General features: G+C 53.9%; 2 protein-coding genes across 8 annotated transcripts in view; one reads left to right on the top strand and one right to left on the bottom strand.

Annotated features, from left to right (window-relative positions):
• The window catches only part of HEMK1 (HemK methyltransferase family member 1), a 127093-nt gene that overhangs the window by 33083 nt on the left and 76251 nt on the right, over positions 1-17759 (bottom strand). The window contains exon 14 of one of the 7 annotated variants that reach the window (XR_002442596.1): positions 62-206. The exons of 4 other annotated variants lie outside the window; for them this stretch is intronic. The gene's annotated coding sequence lies outside the window, so the exon portion shown is untranslated. Of the gene's footprint in view, positions 1-61; positions 207-17759 lie in introns of those variants that run through there. 2 more of the 7 variants (XR_002442601.1, XR_002442603.1) reach the window with 2 other exon arrangements.
• CISH (cytokine inducible SH2 containing protein) lies at positions 151-6783 on the top strand. Its single transcript, XM_021409734.1, has 3 exons — positions 151-522; positions 3448-3674; positions 3818-6783. The coding sequence occupies exons 1-3, from the start codon at positions 476-478 to the stop codon at positions 4318-4320; spliced, it is 777 nt and encodes a 258-aa protein (XP_021265409.1). The 5' UTR covers positions 151-475; the 3' UTR covers positions 4321-6783.

Raw genomic sequence — 17759 nt, 5'->3', positions numbered from 1 at the left:
GCCGAGCCGAGCCAACCCGGGCCGGGCCGAGCCGAGCCGAGCTCAGCCGAGCGCCCATCGCCCCGAGCCGCCCCGCCCGGCCCCGCGCTGACATCACGGCGCCGCGCCGCTATTTATACCTGCCGCTTTTTTTTTTCTTTCTCCTCGCGTGGCTGCTATCGGAAGAGTGATGCGAATACAATGCGATTCCAGGAATCCCTCGCTTCCTGGAACAGATTAAAAGGGGCAAACAAAAGATTACTTAGCGGGTTTTTTTTCTCGCCGAGCGCCAGTACTTGTGCAGCCCGGGCCGAGGCGCGTGCCTCTCCCAGCGCTCGCGGGGACCTTATTTATTCCTTCCCGTCCATTTATTATTAGCGCCGGGCGCCCCGAACGCTTCTTCCTGAGGCTCCGCCGCCGCCTCCGGAGTGCGGGACGGGGCACGGCGCGGCCGGGCACAGCGAGGAGGACGGGCGCTGCCCCTGCCGAGGCCCCGATGCTTTTCCCCTGGCCCGGGAGTGACATGATCCTCTGCGTCCCGGGGTAAGTGCGGCCCCGAGTTCCGCGCGGGGTTCGCCGTTTCGGAGTGGGAGGGAGGGAGGAAAAATCGGTACGAAGCGGCCGTGGGGCACTGCGGCCCCGGAGCGTTGTGCGCCGCTGAGAACATCGCGGTGCCGAGCCGCTGCGCCTTCCTTCCCCGGCGCCTTTCTGTGCCGTGCGGGTGGGACGCGCCCGCACGGAGCGCGGTCACCGCGCGGGGACGGGTGGGAGCGGGGGGTCCCGGGGCAGCGCTCGCTCCCCGTGCTCCGCTCGCGGCGCTTTCCTGCCGCTTTCCCCGCGCTCTGCTCCGAGGGCCGGCGGAGCTCTCGCTTCCCGACACCTCCCCGCTGCCTCCGCGGCTCTCCCCTCGCTCCTCTTTGCTCTCACTCTCAGCGCGGCGCTGCGGTTCCCATCGCCCCGGCAAAGCGCGCTCACCGCTCAGCTCGGGGCACCCGCACTTGAACCCTTCCCCCGGCGCACCGCACCGCACCGCACCGCACCGCACCCCCGACCCCCCCCCGCAGCTCCGCAGCCCGTCCCCGCGCTGCGCTGCGCCGTCTTCCCAAGTTTCACTGAGCAGGGAAGTAACTGCAGAGCCGACCGCAGCCCGGAGCGGAGGATCTGTTTCTGTTCTCTGAACTCTGCTTCCCAGGGCGCTGGGACGCGCTCAGGGCCGGCGCACGGGGACGTTCCGTTGCCGTTTCTCTCCGGTCCCCACATGCCGCTTTTTTACATTTGTTTTCCTCCCGGCGCAGCATTTGTGCCCACCACCCGCCCCGATCCCCGCGTTCCTCTCCCCCGCTTTCTTTCCTGCACGCGCTTATTTCCAAGTATTTCCCCGTTCCCCACGCGGAGCCGAGCGCTCCGTGCCCGCACACCGCGCTCCCGCGGCCCCGTCCCGGCAGACCCTCCCGCAACGCTCCGCACAGCGCTGCCGGCGGCCACTGCCCCGTCCCTCTGCCGTCCATCCCCCGCGTCGGAGCCGCTCTCCCCGCTCGCAGCCTCTCTGTGCCTTCAGCCTCCCTATGGAGCAGCTTACCGGGAGTATTTAACTCCCTCTCTGTCCCAGTGAGCCGCTCCGAGCTCCTTTCGAAGGCACAAGGCAGAGGGAAGGAGATGGGAGTAGAAAAAGAAGAGTATGGTTCCATGCTAGGGACAAAAGAAAGTTTTCCTCGCGATCAGAACTGGTGGGCTGGAAAAGCTTCCAGGTGAAATTAGGGGGGAGCTTCAGAACTGGGACAGTGGCACGCACAGGTGTGGGGTGGGCGCCGCGCAGAGGTGCTGGGCAGCTCCCGGCCGGGCACCGTGGTGTAGGGAAGGGAGAGCCGGGAATGTCCTTCCCCGGGAGCACAGGCGGCCAGGCGCTTGGGAGAGCGCTGTGCAGAGAGGGGCACGGCTGCGGGGCTTTAGGAGTGGCACCCCTTTCCCTGCAGCCACAGCTCGGGGGACGCCTGGGGGAAGCCACATGGCAGCAGCCGGCACCGGGAACACCGAGCGCTCGGTGCGCTGCGGCACAGAGAGCCAGCCCTGCGGCACGGGGCCTGGGGGAGATAGGGGCTCCCCCCATAGATAAGAATGAAGAAACGAGGATCACATGCCCCGCAAGGCAGCAGATAGCCTGCTTGACACCACGCTGGAAAAATGCTCTTTTCTGAAGAGCCGCAGAATAGTGGGGGTTTGCCACGTCTCATATGGGCAACAGTGTCATCTCCCTTCGTAGGTGGATTGCTACCTCTGGTTTTACGCAGACCTTACCCACGCCGGCGCTGCTCTGTTACAAGCGCAGGCTCACGGCGCTGATGGGCGCTCACTCTCAAATCGTGGAGGAATCGCCCTCAGGCTCTGCCCAGCCTGCTCTCCTCCCCAGCCCCTTCTGCTTCCCGCTCCTGTCCCCAGCAGCCACCTCACAGCACGTCCCTGCAGGGCTGCAGCTCACGTAAGGCGCAGAAGGAGCCGACGGGAGGGGAAGCACCCGCAGCCCCCGCTCCTTCCTGCGGTGCTGCCGGAGCAGTGCTGCCGTCCCCGTGGGTTCTGCGGAGCAGGGACAGCCGCATTCACCTTTTGTTCTCAATGCCTCGAGCGCGTGGGGGACACAGTGCGGGAGGTGGAGCAGGGCGGCGAGCACGGAGGATGGGACGGAGGGCAGTGATTTCGCTGGGGAGCATGGCCGTGCCATGGGCACGGTGCTCAGAGCCCCGCGGCGTCCTGCAGGAACCCTGGGGCTGGTGTTTGCACCAACGTCCCCATCGTGCCCTTGAGTGCAGGGGTTTGGCTGAACCGGGGACTCCCACTGCTGTGCCACCCGAGCCCTTAGCTCTAGCAGCACATTCCGGATCAGGGCCATTTCAGTAGAAAGCAGGTAGGACGCAACCCAAGCAATTCGCAATTCTGCTTCTAATTATAGTACAGTAAATGACTAACAGACCCACTGACAGATGCAGAAATGCTCCAGCTTGTAATGATGAAGCTGGAAATCTGCTACGAAGCTCATTGCCTCTGAAACTATTCATTAAAAGCCAGCATTTAAAATCATCAGATTTCACATCAACCTGAATTGCAGACAGAGCAACTTTTCCAAGGTGAATTAGGCCAGTGTCTCCCGTGTTCCTCAGGGCTCATCTTCAGCCATGTCTTTCCTTCCAGAGCTGTGGGTGCCCATCCCTGGAGGTGCCCCAGGCCATGGAGGGGCCCTGGGCAGCCTGAGCTGGGGTGCAGCCAGCCCATGGCAGGGGTGGGGCTGGGGGGGCTGGGACGTCCTTCGCAACCCAACCGTGCTGTGGTTCTATGGTTCCCATGCGCTGATCTCAGTGTGGAATGCAACGTTATTGCGGTCTGCTTGTTGAAGGTTGCACGCAGCAGCACAAGGCAGCATGCACCGAGCAGCCCTTCACGGCCCCGAGAGGTAACGCGCTGTGCCCTTTGTTTCAGACCTCACCCCTTGCTGGCAGAGGAGAAGATCCAGAGGCTGTCGCTGCGCGGCATCGCGGAGGATCTGACGGAGCACATCATGCAGCCCCTCCCGGTTCCGGCCTTCCCAGAGGAGCCTGCGCCAGCCTTTGCAGCACCGGAGCCAGACAGCAGCGCGCCTCAGACGCGGGACCCCGAGGAAGACCTCCTCTGCATTGCAAAGACCTTCTCCTACCTGCGGGAGTCCGGTAAGGGCCAGCCCTGGGTAGGGGTGCGGGGTGGTCCCATGTGGTGTGCATGCGGCTCCGGCCCTCCAGGTCCCAGCCCCAGCCCGCTGCTGGCCCTCCGGCACGCTCCTTCCCTAACGAGTGCTCTCTGGGCGCTTTTCCAGGCTGGTACTGGGGCTCCATCACAGCCAGCGAGGCCAAGCAGCACCTGCAGAAGATGCCCGAGGGCACCTTCCTGGTGCGGGACAGCACGCATCCCAGCTACCTGTTCACGCTCTCGGTCAAGACCAACCGCGGTCCCACCAACGTGCGCATCGAGTACGCTGACAGCAAGTTCCGCCTGGACTCCAACTACTTGTCCAAGCCCCGCATCCTGGCCTTCCCGGACGTGGTCAGCCTCATCCAGCACTACGTCACGTCCTGCACGACGGAAAGCAAGAGCGAGGCGCCCTACCCGCCGCCGGCCCCGCTGCCCCCCGTGCAGAAGGAGGTGGCGGTAGCGGCCGTGCACCTGAAGCTCCTCCGGCCGCTGGGCCGTAAGGACAGCATCCCCAGCCTGCAGCACCTCTGCCGGCTGCGCATCAACCGCTGCACGGCCGAGGTGGAGCGGCTGCCGCTGCCCCGGCGGATGGGGGACTACCTGAAGCAATACCCCTTCCAGCTCTGAGGCACGGCCGCCGCCTCTCGGGCACGACGGGTGGGAGCAGGGCAAGAGAACTTGGCTTGTCCTCGTCCCACCGGCACCAGGTGGGAACTGCACGGCCCTGACTGTCCGCACAGACTGCACCGCCCTTCCTCTCCCCGTCTCTCCACGTCCATTCCAGCAGGGAGGAGCTGGCTGTCCCGGCACTGGGGCACCACCTGAGCTCTGATCCTCGGGCCGAGCCAGCGGCGGCCGTGAGAAAGTGCTGTAGGCATGTGCACACTACTTGAATTCAGAGTTGCTGTGACACAGATGTTCACCTTGTTATTTTCGCTATTTATTTCCGTGGCAGTTTCTCTCCTCGTGACATTTTAAAATGCACCTTTTACTTTATTGTTTCTTTTTTGTTTTGTTTTGTTTCTTTTTGAGATAGAATTAAAGGCTCCCAGCCAACTGGCAGCCAAACACCTGTGGGAATTTGGATGTGGATCTGCACTCATATGGCACCTGTCTGAGCCCGTGCCTGCAGCAGGTCCCTGCCGTCCGCATCCAAACTCCCGCAGACTCCTGGGCTGTGGGGCTCAGCTGCACCCAGACCTGGCGCTGCAGGTAAGGAGAATTTTTTCTCTCTCCCAGCTGCAGGGGCTGAGCACTGTAACCTCAGAGCACATTGGGGCAGCTTGCACCTGCCCCAGAGATGCACGCTGTGCCCTGGGGGACTGCTGGAGGAAGCCATTCTTCCTCGAGAACTCAGAGCAGAGGTTCCGGATACTGAGCTTGGGCCAGGGAGCGCTCATCCCATTCTGCCACCCTCTCCATCTCAGAAGGAAGTTAGTGACAAAACGAGTAACCACAAAGCCAGCTCTCCCACCTGCAGGTGGAGGGTCTTGGTGGCAGGGCAGCTGGCGCGGGGTGGTGTTGTGAGCCCCGTTCTGAACAGTGCCTCCTTGACCGGGTTTGGGGACAGCCCTGCTGAGCTGTGCCAGCGCCGCACGGCTTCAGGCTATTTATTTATTTATTGGGGGGGTAACAAGTGGCACGCACCTCAGCAGGAAGAGCCGTCCTTCTGCCCGCTCACACTGCGCCAGGCTGCCAGCTGCTCTGCCACTGCCAGCGCCATTCCCGAGCCACGTGGCTCCAATAAGAGCCGTGTTCTAGCGCGCACTGGAAACCACGTTTAACTTCTTTCTCTGCCAAGGTCCAGACCTCTCTTCCCCCTTTCTCAGACTTGCATGTTTGTTATCTTTAAATAGTTTTTCTGCCCTGGGTTTACTTCTCAGAGCCCATCCCTTTCACGCCTCTTTGAATGAGGCACAGTGGCTCTCCCTGGCTCTTTGCAGGGAGGTGTAGGGCAGCTGGGCTCTGCCCCCAAATGAGACAGAGCCCCTCCTTCATTCCATGATCCCATTCCCTCCCAGCCTGCAGGAGCCACTTCAAGCTCTAGGCTTGACACACAGAACTAGAGAAATTATCCTGTTGCTTCTTTTGCTTCTAAGACCCCATAACTTTGTCAAACTTGAAGCAATGTTAAGGGTTCCTTGCTTATCCCTCCCTGGATCTCTCTGAGGCTCTGTGAATTACTAGAGACAAATCCCAGCTATCTCTGAGTACTGAGAGAGGAGGTGAGAAAGGATGGGACAGTGACCCAGGAGACAAACTCAAAAAACAGGTGGAGTTCCTTCCAACCTAAGTGAAAGCTGCCCAAAGGAACGAGATGCCCCAATGTGCTCAGTCTGTGTCCTTTCTTTTTTTCCTCCCCACATTTATACAGGTTTGTGCTCTTGCAAGCTTTGTTTTTGATACTTCAATGATTGACAGCGTGTGATGTCAGGTTGGCTTTTTATTGTACCCTTCCACTTTGCCCCATATGGCAACATCCATGGGGAGGCACTGAATGAGAACTTAAAAGGCAAAACATTTTTTTTAAATAACATAAAACATAAAACCACTGTCAAGGCTTCCTTTTATCCAAACACCTCTCTGCCTGAGGACACTGGGAACAAGGAAACCACAGCTCCGTGAGGAGCAGCAGTGATCTCAGGAAGCCCACATGGCTTAGCCACAGCCTAGGTCTGTACAGCACACGCAGTCTGAGAAATGTGCAGCGGGAACGGGCAAGTCATTCAGCTCTCTGAAACCTCCTTCCCACTTGATCTTTCACTGCTGGGGTAATGGGGAAACCAAGCTTGAGGGTTTGACCTCGTTGCCCCAGGAGAGTGCAGCTAAGTGGGCAGAAGCATGTAAGGAGAATGAAGGGCTGGTTAACCGCCAGCAGGTGCTGAGCTGGAGGCTGTAAGCTCATCTGGGCAGGGACCACCTCCGTTGTCTGTACCACATCTAGCACAATAGGGTTCTCTAGGTGCTACTGCAATACAAGGAATAAACAATACAGTTACTCCAGAAGTCAGTTTCTTCTATCTTGAACAGTTTGTTAAAGTTCACTTGACTTGGATTTTCAATAAACGTTTTAAATATATTTTAAAGCCACTCCGTGTGTAAATCTTTGGTGAAATCCGGATGGATGAGTGCCTTTGATAGTCACAGAGATCCTCCCTGGGGAGACCGGGCAGTCTCACCCATTCCTTTTAAACAACCAAAAGGGAAAGCCCTTCGGAGCCGACAGCGGCGTGGCCTGGGTTCCGCTGCACACAGACAGGAAGCAGCAGGCCCCGAGTCCCACCCCGCCAAGGGCCGGAGGAGTGTTTTATAAGGATGTAGAAAAAGACAGGAATGATTTCTGTATTGCTTCTGTGTGCCATAGAAAACCATTACAATCTAGGGAAAAGGAGACGGAACGTAGCTGGAAGTTTGGTAACTTGTTTACAGCAGGCTTGACGTTGGCCTGAAAGAAAAATTCTGCTGATGGGGATGTTGAAAGAGGAGCTCGGAAAGCACAGACCTGCCCAGGATGGAGGCTGATGGCTCCAGCTTCCTGCCCCGGCCGGCAGCCAGCCCACCCGCCCCGCTGCGGGCAGACATGGGGAGCGCACCAGGGAACCCCGTGCTGGCGTGGGCTCTGCTGCCACCCCTCCACACTCATCTCCCAGGGAACGGAAACCAAAACATATGCTCAGAAAAAAAACACAATCTCGATTAGTCCCTTCCGTTATCCTAACGCACCAGCTCCAATGTCTGGCGTTGTGCTGGAAGGTGTTCCTAAGCACCTGCTGCCCTTTTTGTGCCGGTCGTGGGGCTGCCACGCACCAGCAAGCAATGTTTCAGACCTTCACCAGTGGGTTTGCATTGCACGCCAGCTAGGAAACTGGCAACAGAATGTCCTGCTTAGGGTTAAGTTGTTAAAAACAACCACATCCCTTTTGTTTTATGGGGAAAAGGAAAAGGGATGTAGAGGGGGTAAAATACGGAAAAAGTGGAAAAATGAGAAGAAAAGAAAAGCTGCATCCACTTTCAAAAGGGAACTTGGAAAACCCTGGGAAATACTGATTCATTACTAAGTACTTTCCTCTTCTCTTAGCTGGGCTGAACTTTTCCCATAGCTGCACACATGAAACCCTGCTGCTCCCTTTCCGCAGAAGCGATGGGCATGAGTCAAGCCAACACAGTACAGCAATCACACGTTATCTTAATGACTCCCACTCCTGCATCTTCAGCACATTTCTTGAGAGCAAACAAGTTCACGTTCTGAGAACTCCTGTCCCAAACCTCCATGTGGACTGGCCTCATTCCTTACAGTGGAGATCCACACTCTGGAAGTGGGAGCATTCATTTAAACACCAGCTGACCCATATTGCTGCTGAAATACAGTGGCAGAATCTCTCCTGGGGACACCTGTCGGTTTGCTGAGGCACGGTAGGACAGCCGGGCTGGGCTCTCTCGTTCTGCAGTTTCTGACTGCGAGAGGCACACGGACACGGAGCCTTCCCTGAGAAGCGGACTGACACGACAGGGAACAGAAATCCCAGCCCATGGCTGAAACCACACTACCATGGCTCCCTGCCAGAGCAGAAATACCCTGCAGTTTGTTAGGCACATATGGTAACATTTTCCGTCTTAAATAATCAGCCTTCTGAAACAGCAACACGTGGAAGGGAAAAGTAACCTGCTGACGTGCACACGAGCCTACCCTCCCAGATTTGCTAAAATCCCGTTCCTCTCCACAGATCCTCACAGGAGCGTGACTTCCCTTCACCCAGGGCAGACGAGCCAGCAAGGAATGGAGTGTGTTTCATCCTCTCACGACAGACATGGTCAGTGCGTTACAGCAGTCAAATCATTACATGGCACTTCCAGTCCAAATTCCACCGTCAGACTCATCTCATCTGTTATCTACGCAATTACAGAAATTATGATCAAAGTTAACTGGACAGTAGATGTGTGACTCTTCAACTCTGCCCAGTCACGCTCTCATGTTCAAATCTGCTCAAATCCACTTCATCACGGTCCTCTTTCATCCCCCTGCTGACGCTGCTGGATGACACACAGCGCTCCTGGAAGGACAAACATTGCATCCCAGCCCTCCGCCCACCACAGCCCCAAGGGCTGCAGCACAGGGCAAAGCACTGTCTGAGAAAGTGGACCTATGAGGTTAACGCTGCCTCGTGCGAGCCCCACTTTGACGTTCCACTTACGCTGCTGCAAAGCACAGTGGTTGTGTGGCTCGTGCTACACGCTGCTCAGCGAGTGGGGAAAGCGCCCGGGGGAGCAGGCCTGGTGCTGCAGCATCAGCCAGGCGGCCGTCATCAACTCTGCATACAGCAAAAACTGGCCCAAAGGAAAATGACAAACAGGGCTAGGAACAAAACCAGCTCAGAGGCTCTCAGCGGTGGCATGGGATAGACTGGTGAGTGTATACAAACATTGTATTTCAAATTTTAGCGAGAATCAGGGTTTGTTTGTTTTTCAATTGTGAAAACAAAAGAAGAGCATATTGTTCAGAGGAGGTCCCTGGCAGCCAAAATGTAGACATGACCAAAGGAAAGTCATTCGTACAGTTTCACTATCTGCTCAGACAATATACTTCAGAAGGAAACTATGAATAAAGTTCCCATAAGGAAAATGTAATTTGGATCTTAAAGTAATCATTTGGAGGGCTTTTTGGTTGTGAAAGGGAAAGGAGCAGAATCACAGAATCCTTGGAGTTGGAGGGGATCTTTAAATGTCATCTAGTCCAACTCCCCTGCAATGAACAGGGACGTGCACAGCTCCACCAGGTTGCTCAGAGCCTGGTCCAGCCTGGCCTTGAAAGTCTCCAGGGACAGGGCACCCACCACATCTCTGTGTGTGTACAACAAAGCTTCAGCACTTAGCTGGTATTTCTTAAAGACGAAGACGAAACTCGATGAAAAAGGAAAATTTTACTACAAACCACCGGGGTTCAGTCCTCACACTCTCCTAATCCTCCAGTATCGGTCGCAGTGGGAGATGCTTTGCGGGGGTCGGGTCAGCTCCATGCAGAGCTGGTCATGCATTCCTACAGAATCACCATCTGAGTAGCTCAGGTACAGAAAAGAGCAGCTGGCAGAGCAAGCAGCCTGCCCCAGCAGGGGAGGGACCCGTTGGGACTGCTCCCATCTGACAGACCGTGCCAGGTTTGCAGAAGAGAGCTTTCCTTTTGGGAACAGGAACACCCTTCTGCTCCTCTTTCTCAGCCCTCACTGGCAAGGCTTTTTCCTGAAGTGCGATTACTCCCTAAGTGTTGTATAACTGTACTTTGCAGCAGCTCAAATTTGAGTGACAAACATGAATATGATGCCGATTATTGTAAAAATAGGTATTAAGTGAGCGCTCTACTCAGGAAAGGCATTTGCTCTATTGTACACCGTGCAACTACAGCAACAATAAAACCCTGAAATAATATTGGCTACTGAAGTATTAGCTTGCTCAAACATATAATCGGAGACACGGTATTTTCTCAGAAATTTCTGATATAACTTTGCCAGACGGAAGGACTTGAGATGAGCTGGTCAACCAAATCCCAGTGGCGGAGCCCAGCCAGGGCTCGAGCGCCTTGGCCTCCAGCCTGGCAGCCTGCACAGCCCAGCCACGGGATTTTCTGGATCCTGGAGGTGCTGCAGCAATCCTGACTGCAGCTCTTGGCAAAGCGCTGCTCTGACTGACAGCCCTGCCTGCGAAACCTGCAACACAAAATGAGCTCAATCCAGGTTCACTTCCCATGGGGTGCAACGGGAGTTCAATTACTCCAGGGCTGAATTTGGTCCATAATACTCTAGGTTTTACAAACAAGGATTCAATCTCTGGTGTAATTTGGCATTAGAGGAAGGCATTGTACAGGAAACAACACTGAAATGCAGTTTATGTCATACAAGAAAGCCTTCCTGCTCACAGTGCCCCATCAGTGTGCACAAATTCTAGCCCAAGCATTTATTCTTGGAAAGCAAAAAGAAAGCTCACTGTAAAGCTGTACAGTTAACTTCTGGCTTCTCCTGAATTCACCTGCAACTACATCAATCAGCGCATTTGCAATGCCAGTTTGTATCTAACCATTAGTCCATGGAAAACCAGACAGACAAAGCTGGACCCATTTCAGCAAACTCATTTCACAGTGGCTAACAAGATTTTGGTGGTGGCAACTCCTAAAAACAACAGATTTGGATTACGTTTATGACAAAGAGACAGCGAGACACAGTACTAAGCTCTGGGGGTGCCCATCCTCATCCCATCCCCATCCCCATCCCCGCCCATTCCATCCCATCCCACCTCATCCCATCCCATCCCACTCCCTCCCACCCCACCCCACAGTCCCTTGCTGTTTGTTCTTCACAGTCTTGCTCAGCACACACCAGCAGAGAGATTTATGAGCTGATCAGAAGGACAGCATATTCTTTAATGTCAGGACTTTCTCTTCCTCAGAGCAGCAACATGGTTTGAAATCTAGTTTATGGAAGGCAGAGCTGTGTTTATACTTGTCAGAAGTTACCCAACTTGGCAACAGTCCTTCCCATCATGCAAATGTCATAGTAGTCATTGCCAAAAGCTGCAGAGGCAGAGTTCAAATCACTGCTTCCAAGCCTGTAAATATTCTGAAGAAACATGCTGCACAATGCATGTGCCATGTGTTCGCACATGCCTGGAATGGCTAAGTAGTCATAAAAGGAGCTCTATGATTAAAATGTAAATTTGAAAAAGCCTAAACATGACCTAGGATTACTTCCAGGGAACTTTGTTGAAAATCTCTGCAATGTTTTGAAAATACCTCCTTCTCTTCAAAGCCTTTGGTTTTACAATGCTCCTTCTATTCTAAGACTCCGTGCAATTCACCCTTCTTCATCTCCTTCCCCCCAGCCCCGTGCTATGAAAGCTGAGAGGCAGCGGGCAGCTTCAGAAAAAGCACAGCCCTGCAGGCGTGCTGCATCAGCTGGGGGCTGAGTGGACAGCAGCTGGGGCCAACTTGGGGCCCCTCTATTGCTTTCCTTTCCAAGAACACAGGAGATTGAAGGCTTCCCTGTGCATGCAAAACCTTTTCCTGCTGGCCGAACTCTCCGGGGTTGCTGTGACCTGCCAGGATGCTGACTTGGCGGATGCACATGCAGCGGATCCAAGCAGAGTGTGCAAATGTCATTACACTTCTGTGCTGCTTGGGATCTGAAAGCTAGCAGGGAGGAAGAATTTGGTCGCTAGGTTAGCAGGGAAACACTGCTGCAAAAGCCATTGATTCTGATACACTGTGAAATAGTGAGCTTTTCCCTTTCCAGCTAGAGCACTCTGATGACACAGTTTCTCTGCTGTTGCCCCTGCCTGTTCTTAGTTCTGCCTGTCTCTCTTCATCCCCAGCACCTCCTGCCTGGCCCACAGGCTATATTTTCCTTTGGGCCCAGTATCTCTCTAACGACCATCTCCTCTGGCACAGCTCTTCCTAGAGGAATTCTGATGGAAAAGCAGTACTCCTGTCAATGAGCTCCTCAACCCAAGGATGGCCCTCTTCCTGAGAGCCAAAACATTCTCTTCTTACACTTGGGGCAAGGGAAAGAGGCATCTGTCAGAGAATCTGTTTTTTACTTCTCTCTTCTCTCTCCCCCAGCAGCAACGGCATCGCTCTTCTGCCTGTTGCTTAGGTGGCTCTAAAACCCAAGAGGCTTTCAGTACTTGCCATATATTCTACAGTGAGCCCTATACCCACCACCACTAATTCTTTCAGGAGCAGAAACTGAAAGTTCTCAAAGCTCTCCCTGAAGTTACTGATAAACAGATGAGTTAATGAGAAGGGAATGTGTTACTGGCCGATTCCAGGTAGCCAGTTATCTCACGTGCCAACCCAACAAATATGAGATGATGTAGCTAGCGGAGGTCAATGCTCCTCATAAGGTTTACCTTGACCAGCTACAGAGATAACAACATTTCCTATGCTTTGCTGTTTCAGTATGTTTGCTTTCGAAGGAGGACACTTCAAAAGGCAATACTTCAGGAATTCAAAGTAAAAAGGAATTGGGTTTTTTTTACACTTGCCCTTAAGCATTCCCGTGGCTGGTCTAATCAGTAGTGCAGTGCTCTTTTGGAGGCAGCTGATGATTAAAGCCCACCTGAACTTATGACAGAGAACTCTGATTTCTCACATAGCTTTCACCTTGCAGAGATGGCATTTTGATGCAAAAGAAAAGGAATTCAAATGAGACGTACGTGTTGTGGTATAAGCCGGAGGAAAAGCAGAATAAAGCCATTCCTTTACCAGCTGCTGAACCCTGGGATCAGCATGCATTCCAAGATGAACATCTGTCCTGGTTCAGTCGATAATCAACAAGAAACGTGCTAGGAATCTGTATGGACACAAATTTCTCAGTTTGCTGCCTATCCTGAAAGAACCATAGCTGTGTTATTTTCTTAAAGAAAAAGGCACTGGGATATGAGCAAACCCATACAAAGCTGAAGCAATAGAGTCAGTATAGCAGCACAGAAAGACATCAGCAATCTGCATAGGAAAGTCTCTGGGTTAAAAATAAAGTGAAATTTGATGTTTGAATTCTAGTATCTTGCTTTTTCTTTACAGCTGTAGAGCAGCTGTAATCTCTCTCAGTGGAACGATGTGCACATCCAGGGCACACAAGGAAAACCGGCAGATGAGAAAAGTCTCCTCTTTTGTTCCTTGGGGCAGCAATGTCAGGACTTTGTGTGTCTTCTCCACGGCTGCCAGAAGCATCCACTGGGGACAGAGAAACCAGAGGGCTGAGGACACAAGGGCTGAGTGTGCGTCCCCGCCGTGGTGCCTGACAGAAGCGCCTGGAGGAGCTGTGCTCATGTCACTCCTCCCTTCTGCTCCCAGTACCGGCGATCTGCTTCCACATCACCAGAAAATAGCCATACAGGATCGCCATCCACGGTGACTGGCCTGACCTCAAGGCACACAAAGACGGCTACAAAATGCAGCAGCCCAGGACCACGTGGGACTATTAAAGGCACTTCAAACCCTACGCAGTTACCAAGTAACAATTTAACGTTTGCTCTAAAATGACAGCTCTCTTGCAGAAAGTAGGTCATTTCTTCAACATCAAATTCAAAACGGACAGAGCATGGCTGTGTTCATTTAAACCAGTTATTCTGGTTATTGGGCACATCCCATTGCTACCTTAAGCTGGAAGCAACCCTCTGTGCCTTACCCAGCACTCAGCGAGGCGGCGGAGATTCTCAGATCTGCCCAGGCTGGGTCACTGGATTCACTCCATGGCACGGGGACGAGGTGTCCATGGAGGCCTGGGGAGGGGGCCATGGGTGGGGGTCTCACAGCGCTCTACCAGCACAGCCTGCACTGAGCCTGGGCTGGAGCCTCCTGCCGGGCAGCGTCCTTAAGGAGCAGTGGGCAAGGCGTCTGACGCCAACATGGATGTAGGCCCTACCTAAGTCTGAAGAGACTCCTGCAGCACAGCTGGAAAGCAGCCAGAGGGGCTGGCTCCCAGAGCTGCCCCTGCTGAGGTCAAGCCCATAGCAGGGACTAAGGCAGGCGGGCCCAAAGTCACTCTGTACAGAGGTGGCTTGCTGGCGCCGTGGGAGCTGGTGGGGACGGCGCGTGCGCAGCCGGGCGACACAGGAGGCACGGCGGCCCACCTCCATCCCTGCTCCTGTCTCCGGGGGAACAGACACATAACCTCATGTGGAGAAAAAAAACACGTTGCCAAGGCCCTACCAGCCCAGGAGCCAGAGCTGCCTGTTGGGCCCGCACCCATGAGGCCTTCCCTTGGCTTTTTCCTCCCAGCTGGGCTGGCTGGGGCTGGGCCTCCCATCCACCATCCCCCCAGCCTGCACCTCGCTGCTGGCAGGGAGCAGGTGTGGCGTGCTGCCCGGACACCTGAGCAGCTAATGAGCTTTTCACGGAAAGTTGGATTCTGCTGCTATTAACATCCCGGTGACACCTTTCCGACGGCCAACACCTACTGCACGCTGCACTTGCCTGACAAGAGATGAGATGATCTGTTTGGAAAGAAACCAGCTACAAAGGAGCATTTCCCTCCTGCTGTCTTCATACAATGTATCTGATTAGTTTCATTTCCCTGCCTTTAAATGTCAAGTGCCTCCTTTACAGATACACTTTCTTTTTTTGTCTCTGGAAGCTGGTTGCAGCAGGCCTGGGAGCATGGAATGCTTTCATTGCACACCTCCACTTGGAGCCGTGTTTTGTTCCTCCTTGGAATGGTGCAGCAATACCTATGTACCACACCTCGGACTTGGCTTCCCTCTCGTCTGGTGGCACACTGGTGCAGGCCCAGCTGAGCCACGACAGGGCTCATGGTCACTGTGCTGCGGGGATGGCACAGCAGGATGGGGGGCTTTTACGGGGGAACGAAGCACCAGCCTGCGTGCTGACCCCGTGCTGAAGGCTGGCTCCTGAGCTCAGACAGCCAGAGCAGAACACTCTGGGGCCTGCTGCCCTCCTGCTGCCCCACACACGGCAATCCCTTGCGCACAGCACGTGTCCCTGAGCACCGAAACAGGAGGCCCTTCCCCTGTGCTCATGCCTTGGGCTGCACATCCCAGAAAGCTGGGGCAGAAAGACTTCCAGATCGTTCCTTGCCACTGCTGTTTCATTTCCAGATTGCGGCAGATTTCACATTCAGTGCTGATTCCCTTAGGCCCTCACCATAAGGTCTGTGGTGGTATTATCCCCCTCTTCCCTGAATGCCCTTGAACACTAGGCAGAAGGCATTTGGTTCTGGTAAAAGAAGATATGAGCTTGAAGAGACTCTGTAAGTAGCAGAGTGCATGTAGGAGGACAACAAGCCCAAAAGCTGAGTGTGTGTGATCCCAAATCCCAAAAGCTGAGTGTGTCACAGAGCAGCAGAGAGCTAGAAGGCAAGGAACAGAGAAACCTGCAATCACGAAATCTGCAACTCAAGGTTAGTTCCAAGTACAGTGCAAATAAACCAGGGAAAGAAAACATCAAGCAAATGGGAGTATGATCCAGAAGTAAAAAGCCATAATGTAAGCAAGGCATGCACACGTCCTCTGCTGAGCAGCACCAAGGACACTGAGGGTACCGCAGGAAGCACTGACACCCTCCTGGGGACTGATGTGGCTGAGGCTGTGAGGCTGCAGGAGGACAGGAGCTGGCTCTGGGCCGTGCTGTGCCAACCCCCACCCCGCTGCAGTTCTGCAGGAGGCCCAGCACTCCCCGGGGTCATTTCACTGCGCTTCAGCTCTTCCAGGAACTCCGAGTGCTGACAGCCGTCCCTCCTCCACCCAGAGCCCAATGGGAGCGCTGGAAGAGGCTGTTCTAAGGATGCTAACTGAACACTTGCTATTAAAAGGAGAAGAAAAAAATCCCTTTGCTCTATGAGCAAATTCCGTGAATCACAGAGAAGCCAGAAGGCAGGGCGCTGGGCACAGGAGCAGCTGGAAGTGTTCAGGGAACCGAACGATGCTGCTGACAGAACGTCCCTGTGCCCAGACAGGACACAGAGCTGTGCCCACGCACCTGGCTGTGGGAGCTGCCCACCGCCTGGAGGAGCGGGCACGCCGTGACTCTGTCCTCTCAGATAAATAGAGATGCAGCGACACACCACAGTTATTTATAGCAATTGGTTTTCTGCAGAGTTTTCATCCAAGGTTTTCTAAAGGCTTTATGTAAGCGTGCCAAGTTCAGCACAGGTGTTAATTTTATAATGGCTAGAACTTATCCTTAATCTAAATACTGATGCACGAGTCATTAAGGGATATACAGGAATTGCTTCGTACAGCTCCATCCACAAAACAACGCTGGCGATTCACTACCAGACAACACCCCAAACTACAGTCTGGAAATGGAAGAGCAGAAGTGCTCACATGTAAATTAGAGAGGTGAAAGAGACAATCCATGAACACGGCCAGGCAGGATGCGGACATAGTTGCTCACATTTTTCCAGTGTATTGCCTTGGGCTCTCTGCCTATAAGAACACATCTCCCTCCCACCTGAGGTTGGAAAAGATCTATAAGGTAATCTAGCCCAACCATCCACCAACGCTGCCCACTAAACTACGTTCCTTAGTATCACATCTACACATTTCTTGAGCACCTCCAGGGACGGTGACTCCACCACCTCCCCGGGCAGCCCGTGCCAGTGCCTGATAACTCTTCTGGAGAAGTTTTTCCTGATATCCAACCTGAAACTCTCCTGGTGCATTCCCTCTCATTCTATCACTGTTCCCTGGGTCCAACCCACACCTTGCCAAAGTAGGCACAACTTGAAAGGCCAACAGTCATTGAGTCGAAAGATGAAATGGGCAGCAACATATTCATTGCCTCCCTGTTACCATCTATTAACAGGAGTAATAACTGCCCAATTCATGATTCTTCAGCAATCAAAGCTAAAGCAATCTCAAATATATTTAAATATTGGGGATTCCTTGTAAGCAGGAATCATCACGGATGGCCCACTGCAGACGTGGCCGCTCTCTCCATGAAGATCTGGGAGCAGGGACGTACAGCATGATGCAGTTGCTCTCATTGCAGCAGATGCTCCAGCTGCAGACAGCACAGCTGCTGGTCAACAGAGCGCCACGTGGTCCTCCTGTTGAGTGTGTCTCTATTTCAGCTGCAGGCCTCTCCAATGGGATTCACTGCTTTCAGAGATGAGTTTGCACAGCCTTTAAGCTGCTCAAACATCCCCTCCACACTGAGATGCACCAACAAAAGCTACTGATGCTTTCCTCCACGACAAGGCATTCTTCCTCAGTCTCCCACCTATCCCTGTTTCCTACAGCCTTCTCCCAGGTCTCATGCAATGGGAGAGTGAGGTAACAAGTGAGAAGGCAAACAAACCAGGAGAGATATGTGGTATCAAGAGGGAACTAAGACACTGGCAGAAGATCACAATACACTCATACTGCAGCTTGAATACCTTTGCAAGCTTCCCATTCACTGCTAAGCAAGAAATCTGCGTGAGGTTTTCCTAAGCCCACCTGAGAGTCAATTTGGAAGGAAAAGCCTCTTCTAATGATAGTGGAAATTTCAGATCAGAGAGATTTTTTCTGTGGCTAAAGAAACAGGGAGTCTCACGCTTTTTGCACTTGTTCACAGGTCA

Source organism: Numida meleagris, chromosome 11 (assembly GCF_002078875.1).
Source record: "Numida meleagris isolate 19003 breed g44 Domestic line chromosome 11, NumMel1.0, whole genome shotgun sequence".
In the NCBI taxonomy this organism is placed as follows: domain Eukaryota; kingdom Metazoa; phylum Chordata; class Aves; order Galliformes; family Numididae; genus Numida; species Numida meleagris.
Note: the sequence above shows the minus strand (reverse complement) of the source record. Positions and strands in the feature narration are given on the sequence as shown.